Below are 16,348 nucleotides of genomic sequence, written 5' to 3'. Positions count from 1 at the left end.
ATTGCGGATGAACCGATGACTTATTCACCGACTGTCAATTGTTGAGATTGTAATTCTGAGGCGTCGTCCCGGCAACACAATGACGGCGGAGTCTAGACAACCTGCATTACCATGACGACGCAGAATAAAGCTTTTAAAAGAATAACACTGCGGAAGAGCCGTTTTAGGACGGGGTGACAAGGGTCAAAGGTCGTGTGCTTGTGCCCCACTGGACACTCAGGGGTCAATCCTAAAGTGAATCCAAGTCCTCAAGTACCCTCTTCCCCTAAACAGCTCCCTGTGGTTCCTGCTTCTCTACAACCCCAGCCTCTATCCAGGAGCCCTCTTCCCCATCCCCAGCCTCTATCCAGGAGCCCTCTTCCCCATCCCCAGCCTCTATCCAGGAGCCCTCTTCCCCATCCCCGGCCTCTATCCAGGTCTCTAGCCTCTATATCGTCACTCACGCTGCAGGCAGTCGGCGTTGAGCAGCTCCTGGCACTTCTCGTGACACTTGACGCCGCACTCGGAGCAGCGCATGCCCTGGCGGGCGATGCCCCACAGCAGGCCCTCGCACTCGTAGCAGTAGGTGGGCGTGGTGGCCGTCCACACCTCGAAGTTGTGGGGCGTGGTGCAGGAGATGGGGTAGATGAGAGCCTGCAGGGTTTTCTTGTAGACGTGGTTCTTCTGTGGGAGGTGGAGGAGGGGGAGGAGGTGGAGGAGGAGATGGAGGGGAGGTGGAGGAGGGGAGGAGGTGGAGGGGTAGAGGTGGGGGAGGAGGAGGTGGAGGTGGAGGAGGGCGAGGAGGTGGAGGAGGAGCAGGAGGAGGAGGGGAATACAGAGCAGAGAGAAGGGGAGGATCAGTGTTTTTTGTTGTGAGCTTGCTCATGCTTAAAACAGATGACCATAAGCAAATGCATCCAAACAGTCCCTCTTCCTGTACTCACCAGTTCTTCGTCCTTGATGGAGGAGCGAGCAGCCATGGCGGAAGTGATGCCGGCCTTCCTGGCCTGGACCAGAGACTGCACGGTGTTGGGGTGGCGGAAGGATAAGTCAGACACAAACAACAACCACACACACACACCCCGTAGCTTCACCCGATGGCATCCCAACCATCCCCCCCCCCAAACAGAAGCCCCGTTTAACATCATATTACCAGAGGCTTGCGTGAGGAACACCACCCTGCTTAGCAGCCTAGAGAGAGAGAGAGCCACGAAGGCTGAACACCTACTGTGTTAGATGGGGTCATTAATGAAGGGGCTCGAGCTAGGACTGTTACTCCAGGTTAGAGGTGACTACGGGAAAGACAGAGCCACATCACCCAACACACAGGTCGGAAGCAAAAGGGGAGTTTGTGTCTGTGTAGGTGTGTGTGTGTGTGTGTGTGTGTAGGTGTGTGTGTGTGTAGGTGTGTGTGTGTGTCTGTGTAGGTGTGTGTGTGTGTCTGTGTAGGTGTGTAGGTGTGTGTGTGTGTGTGTGTAGGTGTGTGTGTGTGTAGGTGTGTGTCTGTGTAGGTGTGTGTGTGTGTAGGTGTGTGTGTGTGTAGGTGTAGGTGTGTGTGTGTGTGTGTAGGTGTGTGTGTATGTCTGTGTAGGTGTGTGTGTGTGTAGGTGTGTGTGTGTCTGTGTAGGTGTGTGTGTGTGTGTGTAGGTGTGTGTGTGTGTGTGTAGGTGTGTGTGTGTGTGTGTGTGTAGGTGTGTGTGTGTCTGTGTAGGTGTGTGTCTGTCTGTGTAGGTGTGTGTCTGTGTAGGTGTGTGTCTGTGTAGGTGTGTGTCTGTGTAGGTGTGTGTGTGTGTGTGTGTAGGTGTGTGTCTGTGTAGGTGTGTGTGTGTGTGTCTGTGTAGGTGTGTGTGTGTGTGTGTGTAGGTGTGTGTGTGTGTGTGTGCGTGTGTGCATGTGAAGGAAGATTCCACCCGGAGTCTTTGAGTGATGGTCTGAACATGCCTCAGCATGTAAAACAAAGGAATAAAACCCAAAAGACAGGGGAAGATGAAGTTTGTGTGGTGAAACTCTTCTACCATATCAAGTAGGAACAAATTCAGCTCGGATAAAATGGGTTCGAATGGACACAAGAAGGAGCATGAACCACACAGGGCTTCCATAGCCTTGTGTGTAACTTGTAGTTGCATGAGGTACAAAAACAAGCGGTGCCGTTTGTCCTACTTGATATTCAGTATTGTCTTGTTTTGAAAGACTGAAGAGAGGGGCGACTGTGCTCTATCCACTTACCATAGCCTGACCAAGGAGAGAGATTGCGATCAAGAGAGTTGTGGGGGACAATTAGGGGGTGTAGGAGAGGAGGGAGAGAGAGATCAGAAGACTGAATACATACTCGTCTCACATGGTTCAATCGTGCTACTGTAAACTCATCATCTCAATCCATATTTTGACCCAAAACGTGAAAATCCTCGCCTGTTTATTTATATTTATATATATATATATTTGTATTTATACATGACCTTGACAATGACAGGGTCACCATATGCTGGTGACGTGCTGGAGAAAAGGCAGTTTGACGCTGGAAAAGGGGAGGAGTCAGAACTCACCACTTCGCTGACCAGGGGGATGGGCTTCCTCTTGCGTAGGTCCGGCATGCTGTCGATCCCGAACATCCCGCTTCCTCCGCTGGCGGGCCAAGGAAGAGCAGCGCAACGTTAGCAACCCTAACTCAGCTCAGTGGTTAGAGCATTTGACTGCAGATCGGTCAAAGGTTCGAATCTCCAATTATCGCACGAGACATGAGAAAATTCCATTATTATTATTATTATTAAGTGTGGTCAGTTGCCCACACATGTATCCTGTTGAACTCTGACATGCGGATCTTCGCTCACCCCGGTTTGACCCAGGCTTGTCTGGCGTTTGGTCCTTCATCACGAACCTGCGGAGTAACAAACACGGTTGACATTCAGGCACTCGATGAAAATGTATTACGACAGATCACCAAACAGGGAGACACATAAGGAGACTTGCGATTGGTTGGTCGGTTGGTTGAGTTTCACCTTCGTAACATTGCTACTACTGAGGAAAGCATAGTAGGAGCTATGCCCCCCAAATGTATAAGTTGATAAAGGATCCATCACGTGATACGACACATACTGTGTGATCCACAGGCTGGTTCCCAAAATAGTTTCAAGGTAGATCAGCACTCACAACACGGTACATTGTTTTGGGACAAAATATTTGAGGAAAAAATTCAAGGTTCGGAAATTCAGGTTGTTCAAATTCGAACAGTAAAATGTAGGTCCCAAAAATGAAAATTTTCAGAACATTCTGAGGGAACCAGACTGAATGTTTTATTTTATTTTTTAACCTCCTCAAAACACCACACTAGTGATTCTCTTGATCCCAACGATCACAGGGATAGTTACTCCCCCAGCTCATGTTAAAGGGTAAAGTTACTGTAAGTGTCATATGGTATGAGTCATCTAATAATCATATACATCCCACAAGAGCCAAACCCTAACTCATCACAGCGGTCTGCACAGCAGCAGGTGAAACTGATGCCTAACATGGGAACAGAAAGGTCACATGCTCCATGCATAGGACACAGAAACACAAGAAAGAACACCCACTGGCAAACGCAAAAAGAAAAAGAAACAACATTGTAACATAACCGAACAAGAGTAAAACAACGGAACAATAAAACAACATGACTGAAGAGGAGTTAAGTTGAAACCTGATCCTCTTCCCTGCTGCTTTCTGTAAGAAAAAAATAAATAATCAAATGAACAGAATCAGGTTTAATTAGCAGGGCAGGTATAGATTAACCGATCACAAACAACGTTCATGCCATTAAGGCATTATCAAGCGCTTCTGAGGCCTGTGGTGCATAAATAATATTTCTTAGGCCTTTTCTGGGCTTGTCAATAGGCGAATGAAGAACCGGTTGTACCTGGGTTGAACTCGTCTTCAGAGAAAGTGGAGCCCTGAGTTTTGGACAGCCTGCGCCTGGTTTGTCTCTTCTCCTTCAGAACACGCTGGAAATTAGCCAGTCGTTCCCTGTGGCTCGGGTCTAACTGACTGACCTCGGTTTGATCTGACGCACGCGCTTCTCCTATCGAACTTAACCCCACTTGCCCTGGGCTGGACACGGGCAGTACCGGGCTCTGCCCAGGCGACTGTCCTTCTAGAGTGTGGTCGGACAGTCCTCCCGGGTCAGGACTTGGCACCCGTCTGCCTGGGCTTTGCACCCGTCTGCCTGGGCTTTGCACCCGTCTGCCTGGGCTTTGCACCCGTCTGCCTGGGCTTTGCACCCGTCTGCCTGGGCTTTGCACCCGTCTGCCTGGGCTTTGCACCCGTCTGCCTGGGCTTTGCACCCGTCTGCCTGGGCTTTGCACCCGTCTGCCTGGGCTTTGCACCCGTCTGCCTGGGCTTTGCACCCGTCTGCCTGGGCTTTGCACCCGTCTGCCTGGGCTTTGCACCCGTCTGCCTGGGCTTTGCACCCGTCTGCCTGGGCTTTGCACCCGTCTGCCTGGGCTTTGCACCCGTCTGCCTGGGCTTTGCACCCGTCTGCCTGGGCTATGGTCCGGCGTCAGGTCTGGGTTGGAAAGCTCCCCATCCGTCTGGCCCTGCCGGCTGTCAGAGAGCTCCAGGGAATGGTACTCGGTAGGTGTGCAGAGAGACTGGCTGACTGGGGAGGTGTGTGGGGAACTCGTGGGTTCCTCCTGGGCCTGCCTGCAGTCCACGTAGACGGAGGTGTCGCTGTGTCCCTCCACCGGCGAGGCGGGCTGGGGCAGAGCGGAAGGCCGGCGTCCCTCGGAGTGCTGCGGTGTGCTCGTCTCCTCCAAGTCGTCGGGCGAACATCTGGCCGGAGACGCCGCCGCCGCCTCCTCCGATTGGCCGTCGTCCCTGGGACACTCCGGGCTGGAGCCCTCCAGCTTCCTCAGAGCGCCCTTGAGCGCCCACTTGAAGGTGAGAACGGCCTTGCCGATGCTTTTCACGTCGAAGCCCGCCGTCGCCGCCTCCGCCGGGCGGGGTTCCTCGGGGCGCGGGCTGGCCGCCTCCGACGACCCCCACCCCGCCTCGTCGTCTCCGGCACCACCCGGCTCCAGGCTCTCGGCCGAGCCCGCGTCCAGGGTGCCGGCGGGGGACGGGCAGCGGTCCGGGTAAGGCGCAGGCTGGTCCAGGTAGCCGTCGTCGCAGTCGGTGAGCAGCACGGTGGAGCGACTCAGGCTCCGGGACGGCGGCTCGCTGCCCAGCTCGTCGGCGTAGGCGTCCACGGTGTGGTAACCGGAGCTACGCGAGTAAGGGCAGTTGGCGGAGCAGTCGCACTCCAGTTGCCCGCTCCCTCCGTGCAGCCTGGCCGGCCTCCAATCCTGCAGGCTGGACGAGCTGGAGGGAGAGTTGGATTGGTGGCGCTGGTGCAGCCCAAACAGCAGGGACAGGTGCTCAGCGCTGCCGCTATTGGCCGACGACAGGCCAGGTGTGCTGCTGGTCTCCTCCCTGGCGTAGCGGTCCCAGCCCCCCGGCCCCCCGCACGTCCCCACATCCTCCCCGCTGTTGAGACGGGAGCGGAAGTCCTCCTCGCTCCAGCCCGTCTCCCCGCTCACGCTGTGCTGCATGCCGGTGGAGGTCCAGCTTCCCCGCCACGCGCCGGCAGAGCCGGAGCCATACCAGGCGTCCCTCTCCAGGTAGCCGGAGCTCTGGCAGGAGGACAGGGAGCTGGTGCTGGGGCACTCCTGGCTGTAGAGGGAGAGGCTGGACGGGTCTCCGGCGCCGGAGCGAGGCACGTCCGAGCTCTGGTCCGAGTGAACCTGGTCGGTCGGTTCCGGGTGGCGTGAGGAGGGCCTCTCCCTCCACTGCTTGGGGGACGCCTGGGGAGGCTCATGGTCCGGGTCGCTGTCCCAGTCCAGGTGGGCCAACAGCGGGCTGGTGGCTCTCCTGTCGAGGGCCTCCGTGGCGTTCTGTCTGCCCAGGCTCCCACGCCTGGTCCTGGGCCTCTGAGGAGGCGGGAGCTGGGGCGCGGCCGAGGCTCCGGAGTAGAGATCCCCGATCTCGCTGAGCACGGCGTCCACGCAGCAGGACACCTCGTCCACGGAGCCGCGCACCGAGGACAGGTAGAGCCGCAGGTCCGAAATCTCCTCTTGGATCTTGTTTATCCCCCTGAGTTCTTTAAGGATGTGTTCGACTATGTTTCCGGAACCTTCCTCCGCCGCCTCTTCCTCCTCCTCCTCTTCCTCTTCGCTGGGCCCGTGTGTGATGTCCAGAACATCCACCACCCCTATCCCGTCCTGGCACTCTGAGCTCTCCCCAGAAGGAGTGAGGTCACTGAGATCTGCACTGGGGCCGTTGGTTTTGACCGTACTGGTGGCATCAACGTAGCCCTTCAGATCCCCCTCCAGCCCCACCAGGGAAGGTGTGTGTGAGACCGTGCGTGTCCCGGTGTGGCTGTGTCCGTTGGGTAGGGGGCGCATGCCTGTAATCTTCCCATCGGAGGGGTCTCTGTTCAGGCCACAGATGAACCTGTCCTGCCCCACCTCCATGGGTCTCGGCTGGGGGCGACGTGGGGAATTCTCCCCTTGACCTTCCGGAAACTTCTGTAGCTTTCTCTTGCTGTTTCGCCTCGCCTTGGGGCTCTGGGTCTGTGCTCTCTTCTGACCCGGCTCCTTCCTCTTGGCCGGTTTGGTTGGAGAGAGCTCGGTGTCATCGGCTCCATCTTCCCTGAGGTGACTGGTGGGGAACATGCCAGACACTGGGGACTGTGCGCTGGCTGGTCTCCCCGAGGGACTGACCAGCACCTTACGCTTCAGAGCAGACAGGGAACTGACAACATCCTGAGAGGCAGGCCACTGATCTCCTCACATAACCTAGAGTTTCATGACTGGTAAGATAGAAAAGGCACATCCTGAAAGAGAGAGAGAGAGAGAGCTACACTGACTTGAAGTAAATGTCAAAATTGTTATTTAAAAGATCTAAATGCCTCTTTTATTTACTTATTTCTAGTTCTTGGCATTTCTTACGTTTCACATTTGGATCACTGATATAAAATGAATAAAATTATCTTCGAATACACGTTATAATACCAAATATTCCTTGTCCGTTTGCCTGTTTTCTAATTTATCAGTCTAACAGAACAGAAAGCACAGAGAGAAAACTCCAGCTGTTATAATAGCTTGCATGAAATCGTGATGGCAGTAACGCGATTTAATAAAGCCATGAGGCTACAGCTTTATATACCAAGTGGTCAAATGTTTGTGAGTTTGTCTGCCTCCTTTTCGCACGTACACAAAAGCCGTGTGCGGATTGGCCAGCTCACAGCTGGCGTGAACTCTATCATTACGAAGCAGCAGAAGACAGCTTTGTAATTAGATGACAGCTCAATTCTCTCCTGGAGGTCGGTGTCATTCTTGCGACAACACACCAACACACACAAGCATGCACATTCATACAGCAGCTGGATGACTTGAGATAGCAGTGGCCCGTCACCCCTGAATAAAAGACTCCTACGTGCCAGGATCCTGGAAATATCATGAATGACATGACTCTGCTCCTAGATATCCTATATCCATCACATATTTGCCAACATCTGTGTGCATATAACCTGAAACACAAATCCACTCATATAGGTATCAATTCAAATGCTTTTTCACACAGTCAAATCAGGTGATGATTTGTATTATTACAGGAAAGACACACTTGTCTGCTACAGAAAAGCTTATTCTAGTATCCATACTGTACTCTAACCAAGGCTGTGACAGCATAAACGTGTGCTAAACGTGTTTTCTGTACCCTGCTGGTTCCGTCAGCAGCAGGGGAACAGAGTGACATGTCACCCTGTTCTCCTGGGAGCTATTATGTTGTTCAACTGGATCCCTGATGTGAATTAGTGCCGGCCAATTTCCGCAGGCTGTTGCCTCTTGTCTGACAAAGTGTCAGTGGGGTCGTTTTAACCAGTCGCCCCCTCCCTCTTCCTCCGACCATCCCTCACGCAGGATTTGGTGTCAATTTAAAGATGTGATAGGTAACGTTATAAAATAAATTCAACAGTTGGCTGGAAAATAGCTGGGCACTCTAAATATAAAAATTGACATTCCACTGGCACTGAGATGTCTGTGTTGATAGACAACTCTTAGAGAGTCTCTTACCACAACATCTTTATATGTTACTGAAGTTTTACCTTTAAGTAGAACTAAGTAGAACGACTTTACTTGAACTTTTTAGGGTAGTAAACTGCATCAACGTGAGATACGTGAGATAACTAAACATTTACTGATAAAATCCTTATAAACCTTTCTATTGCAGGTGGATAAAACCCCCTACATACCTTAAACTTAGAATGATTTTTATCATCTCTCTGCTCTGGTTTTTTTATGTTCTGGCAGCCATGCCTACATGGTGAACCTACAGAACTACATTACCCACAGAACTACCTACAGAACTACATTACCTACAGAACTACATTACCCACAGAACTACCTACAGAACTACATTACCTACAGAACTACATTACCCACAGAACTACATTACCTACAGAACTACATTACCAACTTAAGCAGAACTATTTTCTCATGTGTGACAAATGTTGATTTTACTCAAAGAGAAGAGATGGAGCATCATTGAAATTCCAGGACAGTTTTGTCTGTTACTCTCACAAATGGATTTAGGGCAGACATGGGCTCCACTGTGACTGTGTTTTTGAGAAGACAGACTTTGGCAGAGAGCCTAAAGTTGATAATTGACAGTGAAAAATGAATTTATGGGATAATTTCTGTCTTTACACACGTAACTACACTCAATATAATATTATTAAATCCTATACAACAGAATAGAGAAATTTCTGAAATATAGAAACCAAATTGCATGTGACCTTTAAAAAAAAGGTTTAGACTTCTCGGTGTATTCAACAGTCCAGGAATTCTAACTTGTGTTAAGCCAAATAGACCAAAATTTTAGAACCTAGTTGACGCGAGAGAGGGAGTGAGGGGTTCGATAGTGAGCACGAGAGAGAGGGAGTGAGGGTTCGATAGTGAGCACGAGAGAGAGGGAGTGAGGGTTCGATAGTGAGCACGAGAGAGAGGAAGTGAGGGTTCGATAGTGAGCACGAGACAGAGGGAGTGAGGGTTCGATAGTGAGCACGAGAGAGAGGGAGTGAGGGTTCGATAGTGAGCACGAGACAGAGGGAGTGAGGGTTCGATAGTGAGCACGAGAGAGAGGAAGTGAGGGTTCGATAGTGAGCACGAGAGAGAGGGAGTGAGGGGTTCGATAGTGAGCACGAGAGAGGGAGTGAGGGTTCGATAGTGAGCATGAGTGGGGGAGTTCACGAAGAAAACTTCATTAGCCTACCCTTCTACTGGAGGTTTAACCTCTGTTCAGAAGAACCGGGGAGACACAAGGTGTGCATTAGCATGATAAGAGCAAGGCTGGCAGGCAGCGTAATCATGCAAACCACTAAGACCTGCCTGGAAGACTCAGGGGTTTATTAGTGATGGACATTTAGAAGGAGCTGCTGAGGGGCATTGGGATGTCAGGCCGAACGACGGCAGATGGATAAATTGAGGAGGAGTTTAAACGGTCAGGAATCCAACTGGAGCATTAAGACTTCCAATTAGAACCAACATTTTACACCATATCTTTTGCCATTTCTGCTCTATAATTAATTTCCTGTGACATTCTGGCAGTCCGGAGGACTAAATTAAACGGCTTTTCTGGTGTGAAATACTGCATATTGGCAACATAGATACCGTAAGATGGGCACAAGTCATTTTAAGTGGGTCCTACCGTTCCTTCATTCTGACCACGGAAAACACTGTCAGAACTGTTGCACTTTTGAACCTTGACCTTGCACTATTTATATGTATGTCGTTTCAGATCGAATCGCATGCTAAAATGAACGAAATTGTACTGTTAACTGTAAAGCAAGCTTCTGGTGACCACTGCCCCGTATACAGCCGCCTGGGCAGCCAGTGCTGCTCCATGTGCCTGCCCTGACCAGGGGCTCGTCAGTAACCTGACCTGACTGAGACGGGGAAAGCAGGCTGGTTGGAGTCTGGGTAGAGCCTGACTGAGTGTCGTGGCTCTGCCCCACAGCTATGTCTTTTCTCTCTGTGCTTTATGGTCTGTGGCCTGGAAGAAAAGAGCCAGGCTCGCTTTTGCTCGTCTTCGCCTGACGGTTCTGATTCCACGGTGCTTAATCTTGTCGTTTTTAGTTTAGCAAAGTCTGAGTCACTTATCTTGAACTACTCGAAATCAGCATCGTTATTTTCTGCAGAAGTCTACTGAGACATTTGTGAAAAGGACTTAGTCTGCCTTTCACTACTGTTTAAAAAAAATGGGGGGAAAGTATGATATCTTAATCTACAGTCGATATGCAATATTCAAAAAAGTTATTACGGCTGTGGATTGCACTGGCTGGAACTGCGCACCGACTAAACAAATGTAATCCATATGTAAAAGATAAACCTTACCTCGTGTAGGCGAAAAAGCTGTTAAGGAAAAGCGCGTGACACTTCTCAACAGAAGTATCACTTCACATGGAAGAGGCTCCCTGACAAACTGTTCCGCAGATGAAGAGAGTAGATGTAGACACTGGATGTGTCTTGTTCGTTCTTGTGAAAAATATAAATATTACAAAATCCATTTAGTCCAATGCACTGCATTTAAAGCACAGAAACAGTGCCAATTAGGCTTTCACATGATTAGTGGTTCATTCATACTGACAGAGGACTGCCGTCTGTCCCCTCTTAACACAACCAGGGCAAGAGAGTGGAGAAGGCTCACACGACAGTTCATTCTCAGTTAAGCATCCCTCCCTCCCTGCTCTCTCTCTCTCTCTCTCTCTCTCTCTCTCTCTCTCGTCTCCCCCTCTCTCTCTCTCTCTCTCTCTCTCTCCGTCTCCCCCTCCCTCCCTGCTCTCTCTCTCTCTCTCTCCCTCCGTCTCCCCCTCTCTCTCTCTCTCTCTCTCTCTCCCTGCTCTCTCTCTCTCTCTCTCTCCCTCCATCTCCCCCTCCATCTCTCTCTCCCTGCTCTCTCTCTCTCTCTCTCTCTCTCCCTCCGTCTCCCCTCTCTCTCTCTCTCTCTCTGCTCTCTCTCCCTCTTCCTGTCCTCTGGCGACGTATTCCACCACAAAGCTAATCTGAAGCTGTGAAAATGCCAGCTCTCTCTCCCTCCGTCTCCCACTACATCCATTCCTCCCTCTCCTTCTCTTTCTCCACTTATTCATCTCTCCCGCTGTCCTCAGTCCCTCTCTCTGTTCTCTGACTTCATAACCGAGACACGCATGCCAAACATATCGATTCACTCCGCCCCCCTGCTCAGAAGCGCAGCCCTTAGCGAGCCAATATCCATTTCAGAACTTCCACGAAACGTGTCTCAGGAACCCTTTGTTGACGAATCGCCGCTTCCATTCATTATCCCGTCTTCTCTGTCACGCTTGCGACTGATGAATGTCTCGTTCTAATTCATTACAGCCTTGTCAGGGTGCAGCCTTGTGTCTTAAGTGCCTCCCTATGTCCCATAATAAATAATACTTATATGGTTTTCACCTTGATCTGTGAGGCTCCTGTTGCCTTGTTGCCATCAGCAGGCATTTACACAGTCATCCCAAACCAGTCTTAACAGAGCAATCCCCATAATAGAACTTCGATAACCCAGCTCCATGACAACCACCCCCCGCCCCCCCCCCTTTCGCATAACTGGACCAGTTAATTACAGGATGGATCTCTGCTCTACTGCTGTAACCCGTTTATTATGACCAGGCTATACTAGGCATCCATTGGTTGGGGTATGATTGATGAGGTGCCTTATTAGACACAACATCAGTACAGTACTACAGCTGAGTACAGTACATTTAATCTAAAAGACATATAGAGCCATAGCACTCACAGTCTACATCACATGACCTGTTTAAAAAAAAAAGGATCCTTGTATGCTAATGCGAAATGATAAAATGAGCTTGCAAGAGTGGTCAGCCTTTAAATAAAAAATAATTATATAAAACGGAATCTGGCCCCTTTTAGGCGATTTAGAGGAGTAGCCCTCTCATTTCATTCAAACGTGCTCGAGTCCTGAGAGCACCATAAGTGGAATTGCCAATCCCCCATTAATCCCATGCACCTTACCATATTTTGGTGCTTTAGCTAGTTTCACAATCTGTACATGCAACCCCTTCTTCTTCTACTATCATTTTCCCCAAAGTGAGCATCACCACCATCACAGGATAAAAAATGGCCTACATTCGCTTCGCAAATACTCAAAAGAAAAATGGGATAAACAACACAGAAGCAGTACTTCTGAATTTACCCCACGCTGTCTCTCTCTCTCTCTCTGTCCCTCTCTCACCCTATTCTCCTGCAAATCTCTCTCCCTCTCTCATTCAGGCTCTCCATCTCTCCCTCAGGCTCAACTCACCACCCCATTAGCTTAGGCACGGCAGAGGGATAGATGCAGAGCTACGGAGGATAACAAATAAACTTAAGTGCGTCCCTGTGAAATATACGAAATAAAAAAACATCTCGGATTATTAAATAGACATTAATATAACTAAGAGAATAGGGCAAAGTTACTGTAAGAGAACGATTAGAGCATGTGAGAGGATGTCACCCTCGGATTCAACAATACATTAATGCAAATTATGCATCTCTAACATACGTGTTCAGCCCCATATAGAGAAGCAAGACAATCACCACAAAATTACACGGTGCCATGACAAGAGGTGAAATTAACTGGAAATAGTTAAGGAGAGAGAAGGGATGGAAGGCGCAGAGTAAAGGTTGTACATTTCCAAGACTTAACAATGTACCATAATGGAACACAACACAAAACGCAACCATTTCGCAACGTGTACATTCCAAGTACCGAGACGCTGACACAGAGAGAGTAAATCATCTTTTGTTACTTTCCCCCCTCACAACTGTAGAAGGTGGAACTCAACCAATCCACTAAAAGATACAAGAGGTGGGGGTAGATAAAGGGGAGGGTGTGTAATAAAGCAAAACAGTGTTTGTGAAAACATTTGAGATATTATGAGACACTGGAGAAATAAGCAGGACACCATTCCCTACCTCCCGGAGCTGAACCCTGACTTTATTGATGGCCTTCAGCCAGCGTACTCGAGACGGGGAGAAGGGCAATGGAGATCCACCCTCTTCAAACCTGAGACAGTAACAGAGTGTCGTTAAAGAGTATACAGACTTACCTTACTGAGCACTGTGGATTTTCAGATTTTGAACACAACAGATATGAAGTTTGGTCAGTTGTTTTTTTTTTTTTTTTGGGGTGGGGGTATGGGCTGGGGGAGGTGGTGGGATTTAAATTGTATACTGTATACCCGTCTTGTTTGCAATGAGATGAGAAATCAATAAAAAGACCATTGATCAAAAGAAAAAAAAAAAGAGTATAGAGACATAATCATCTAGTAATTTTTCTCTGTAATTTGTGTCGACAACATGGAAATAATAAGACGACATCCTGAACTGCAACTCACCTCTGTAGTATTTTGTTGGACTTTTTCTCGACCAGGGTTTCCTTCTTCATGGAACCATTCAAGCCCTTGCCCATTTCCGGAGAGGCTTTGCGCATTTCTTCCTCCCCAAGAGCTGAATGACCGTTGCTGGGCAGGTGTCCATTGGTAGGAGGCTGCCCGTTGGCGGAGGAGCGCAACCCAGAGCTGTGATAGGAATGGAAAGACTGTTCCAGCTCTGAGCCTCCTGCACTCTTCTGACCCGTCTCGCTAAGCTGAGAGCTGATCTGGCTGAGGTTTCCCGACGACCCGAAGCGACTACTTTCCACCGGACTGGAGTGACGAGAGGAGAGTGAGGGAGAGACTTCATGTTAGGACGGAACTACTTGTTTTAAGGTCCTAACTATCAGTACGTCACACAAGGACAAACACATGCTTAGGTAACAAGGCAACGTTCTGCAGTACAACATGCACAATGCTACACGTACAAGCACAGATAAAGCAAAGACAAAACGAGACGCAGAGGGTGGAATTCAGAGCTGGATCGGGGATTACTCTCCCCAAAATATCAATGCATCATAAATGGTGTTGGGGGATCACCATTTATTATGCTTCTACTAGCCTTTTCGCACCCAACAGGTCCCTCTTGGACTGGTTTTCCAGCCGCACTCCAGGGATGTGATCTGCAGAGGGGGGTGGGTCTACAAGGCATTCCTTTTCCTTTTGGGACAGGGAGGCTGAAGGATCTATCTCGGAGATGCGTATCTGGGGTTTTGCTACGTCATCAACGGGACCTACCGATTCCGGCTTTTGGACTTCAGCTCCTGGGCCTTTTTCTAAGGTTTGCGGCTTCCCCAAACTTTGACCACTTGTGTCCTTGGCTGGCTTGTCACTGGCTTTGAGTTGGGTGGTGACTGTCGGACCCTGTGGCTTGGGAGGTTCAGCCTGCCAAGGGAAACCTAACTTAGCTCCAAATATCGAGGCTGTGGGAGGCTCTTGCTTTGTTGCCGTGGGCTTGTCTTCTTGGAACAGTCCTGCAGATAGGGTTTTGAATCCACCAAAGAGACCGCCACCTCCTTCTGTTTGGGGCATTGAAGGTAGGCCTTTGGGGATTGTAGGAGGAGTTGAAAATATGGAGCCAAGGGACATTCCAGCATCGCTAGGTCCAGACATGAAACCGAACATGGACTTTGGAGGGGGGGGTTCTGTAGTCTTTGGAAGGGAGGGTTCTGGAGTCTTTGGAAGGGAGGGTTCTGGAGTCTTTGGAAGGGAGGGTTCTGGAACCCCCTTAGCAATTTCTTCTGCTGGGGCCGATTCGTTTGTAGCACTACTTTCAGGTTCTCCCCTGATTAACATGGGTTTCTCATGTATGACGTCCCCGTCTAACGGTATAGGCTTTTCTGTGGGCCTCACTTCAGTTGTAGAAGTGACTGAGGCAGTTCTTTGAGCAGGCGCTTTATTTACAACCTGGTTGGAGTCAGATGTAACCTGTTTGTCAGGTGATCTCGAGTCAGGAACTGTAGTGTGAGAATCTCCCTCGACAGGCCGATCTTTTGAAGTGATTCCCATTTTAGCCTCTGGTTGTGGTGTAGGGGCTGGCTTAGGCTCAGCTGCCTTAGGCTCAGCTGCCTTTGGGGCCTCGGGAGTTTTAAACATCCCAAAGAGATCGCTTTTAAGAGACTCTGTTGGGAGGCCGGTGGGGAGGCTTGTAGGCAGACCAAAGAGAGAGGTTCTTTGTTGTGGTTGAGGACCTGGAGGAGGGGCAGAGGGCTTGAAAAAGGAGGACTGTGCTTGGGAGAAGAAGCCGCCCGTTGAAGGCTGAGAAGGAGCAGCTGGACTAGAAAACATCTTTGACATGAAACCGGAGACTACGTCGGCTGAGGAGTCGAGAACGGATTTCTCGGGTTCAGGAGGTTTCTGTTGTCCTTGTACGCCAGGCGCTGCTGAAGAAGAAGCTGGTTTAGCCTCATCAGCTTTGACTGGGATTTGATTCTGATTAGACTGTTCACTCAGTGGCTGTTCAGGTTCTGCCAATGGCTCTGCCGTGGCAGTTTGTTCTGTTTTAGGCTGAGTAGCCACAGCAGTCTTATCAGTTTCCTGGCCTAGAGCCCCATCAGCAGATTTTCCATCCTTTTCTTGAGCATCTGACTTCATGGATTGAGATATCCCATCAAGCCGTCTCGGTGCCTGTGACTGCTGTGCGTCTTTGAGCACAGTAACCAAAGCTGTATCGCCTGAATCTTTGCTTTTGAGGGTGACATCATCAGACGTGGGGGCAGGTGCAGCGGTTGATGCTTTACTCTCCTCTGGTTGTTTGGATGGAGCCGTAGGAGCGGGAGCCGCTGCAGGACTAGAACCCCCAAACATGGAGAGCAAAACGGTCCCGGGCATTTCCTTAGCGGAAGAGGCCCCAGGTAAAAGACCTCCCAGCATAGATCCACCCGTCTGTGAAGCAGCCGTCTGAGGAGAAGACCCCCCAAACATGCCTCCCAAGAGAGACCCTCCGGTCTGAGGGGTGGCAGTTTGGGAGGAGGACCCTCCAAACATACCCCCCAGTAACGACCCACCACTTTGAGGAACGGCATTCTGAGTCGAAGCACCTCCAAACATGCCACCCAATAACGATCCTCCTGTCTGCGGAGCAGTCTGAGGCGCAGAGCCAGCAAACAAACCTCCCAGTAAAGATACCCCTGTTTGAGCTGTAGCGGTTGGGGCAGCAGCCCCTCCAAACATCCCCCCCAATATGGATCCTGCAGTCTGTGGAGCAGCAGATGGCGGTGTAGGACCTCCAAACATGGAGAACAATCCTTTAGCTGGTGGTTCTTTAGGGGCTGACGGAACAGGTTCGGGTCCTGGTGGAGGGGCCCCCGTCTGACCAGTAGGGACAGGTGCTGCCTGACCAGCAAGAGGAGCAGAGCCTTGACCAGTACTCTGCTCGGGAGAGGGTCCAGAGAACATTGAAAACAAACCTTTTCC

General features: G+C 50.3%; 1 protein-coding gene across 1 annotated transcript in view; it reads right to left on the bottom strand.

Moving 5' to 3' along the window:
- Positions 1–16,348, bottom strand: part of unc13bb (unc-13 homolog Bb (C. elegans)) — a 65,343-nt gene that overhangs the window by 20,039 nt on the left and 28,956 nt on the right. The window contains 6 exon segments of the mRNA XM_067258006.1: positions 444–663; positions 924–998; positions 2,523–2,601; positions 2,808–2,854; positions 12,975–13,065; positions 13,397–13,705. Of these exon segments, the coding sequence (XP_067114107.1) occupies positions 444–663; positions 924–998; positions 2,523–2,601; positions 2,808–2,854; positions 12,975–13,065; positions 13,397–13,705 (821 nt within the window).

The sequence above is a fragment of the Osmerus mordax genome, chromosome 20 (genome assembly GCF_038355195.1).
Source record: "Osmerus mordax isolate fOsmMor3 chromosome 20, fOsmMor3.pri, whole genome shotgun sequence".
In the NCBI taxonomy this organism is placed as follows: Eukaryota; Metazoa; Chordata; class Actinopteri; order Osmeriformes; family Osmeridae; genus Osmerus; species Osmerus mordax.
The sequence above is the reverse complement of the archived record's forward strand: the minus strand, read 5'-3'. Positions and strand labels throughout refer to the sequence as shown.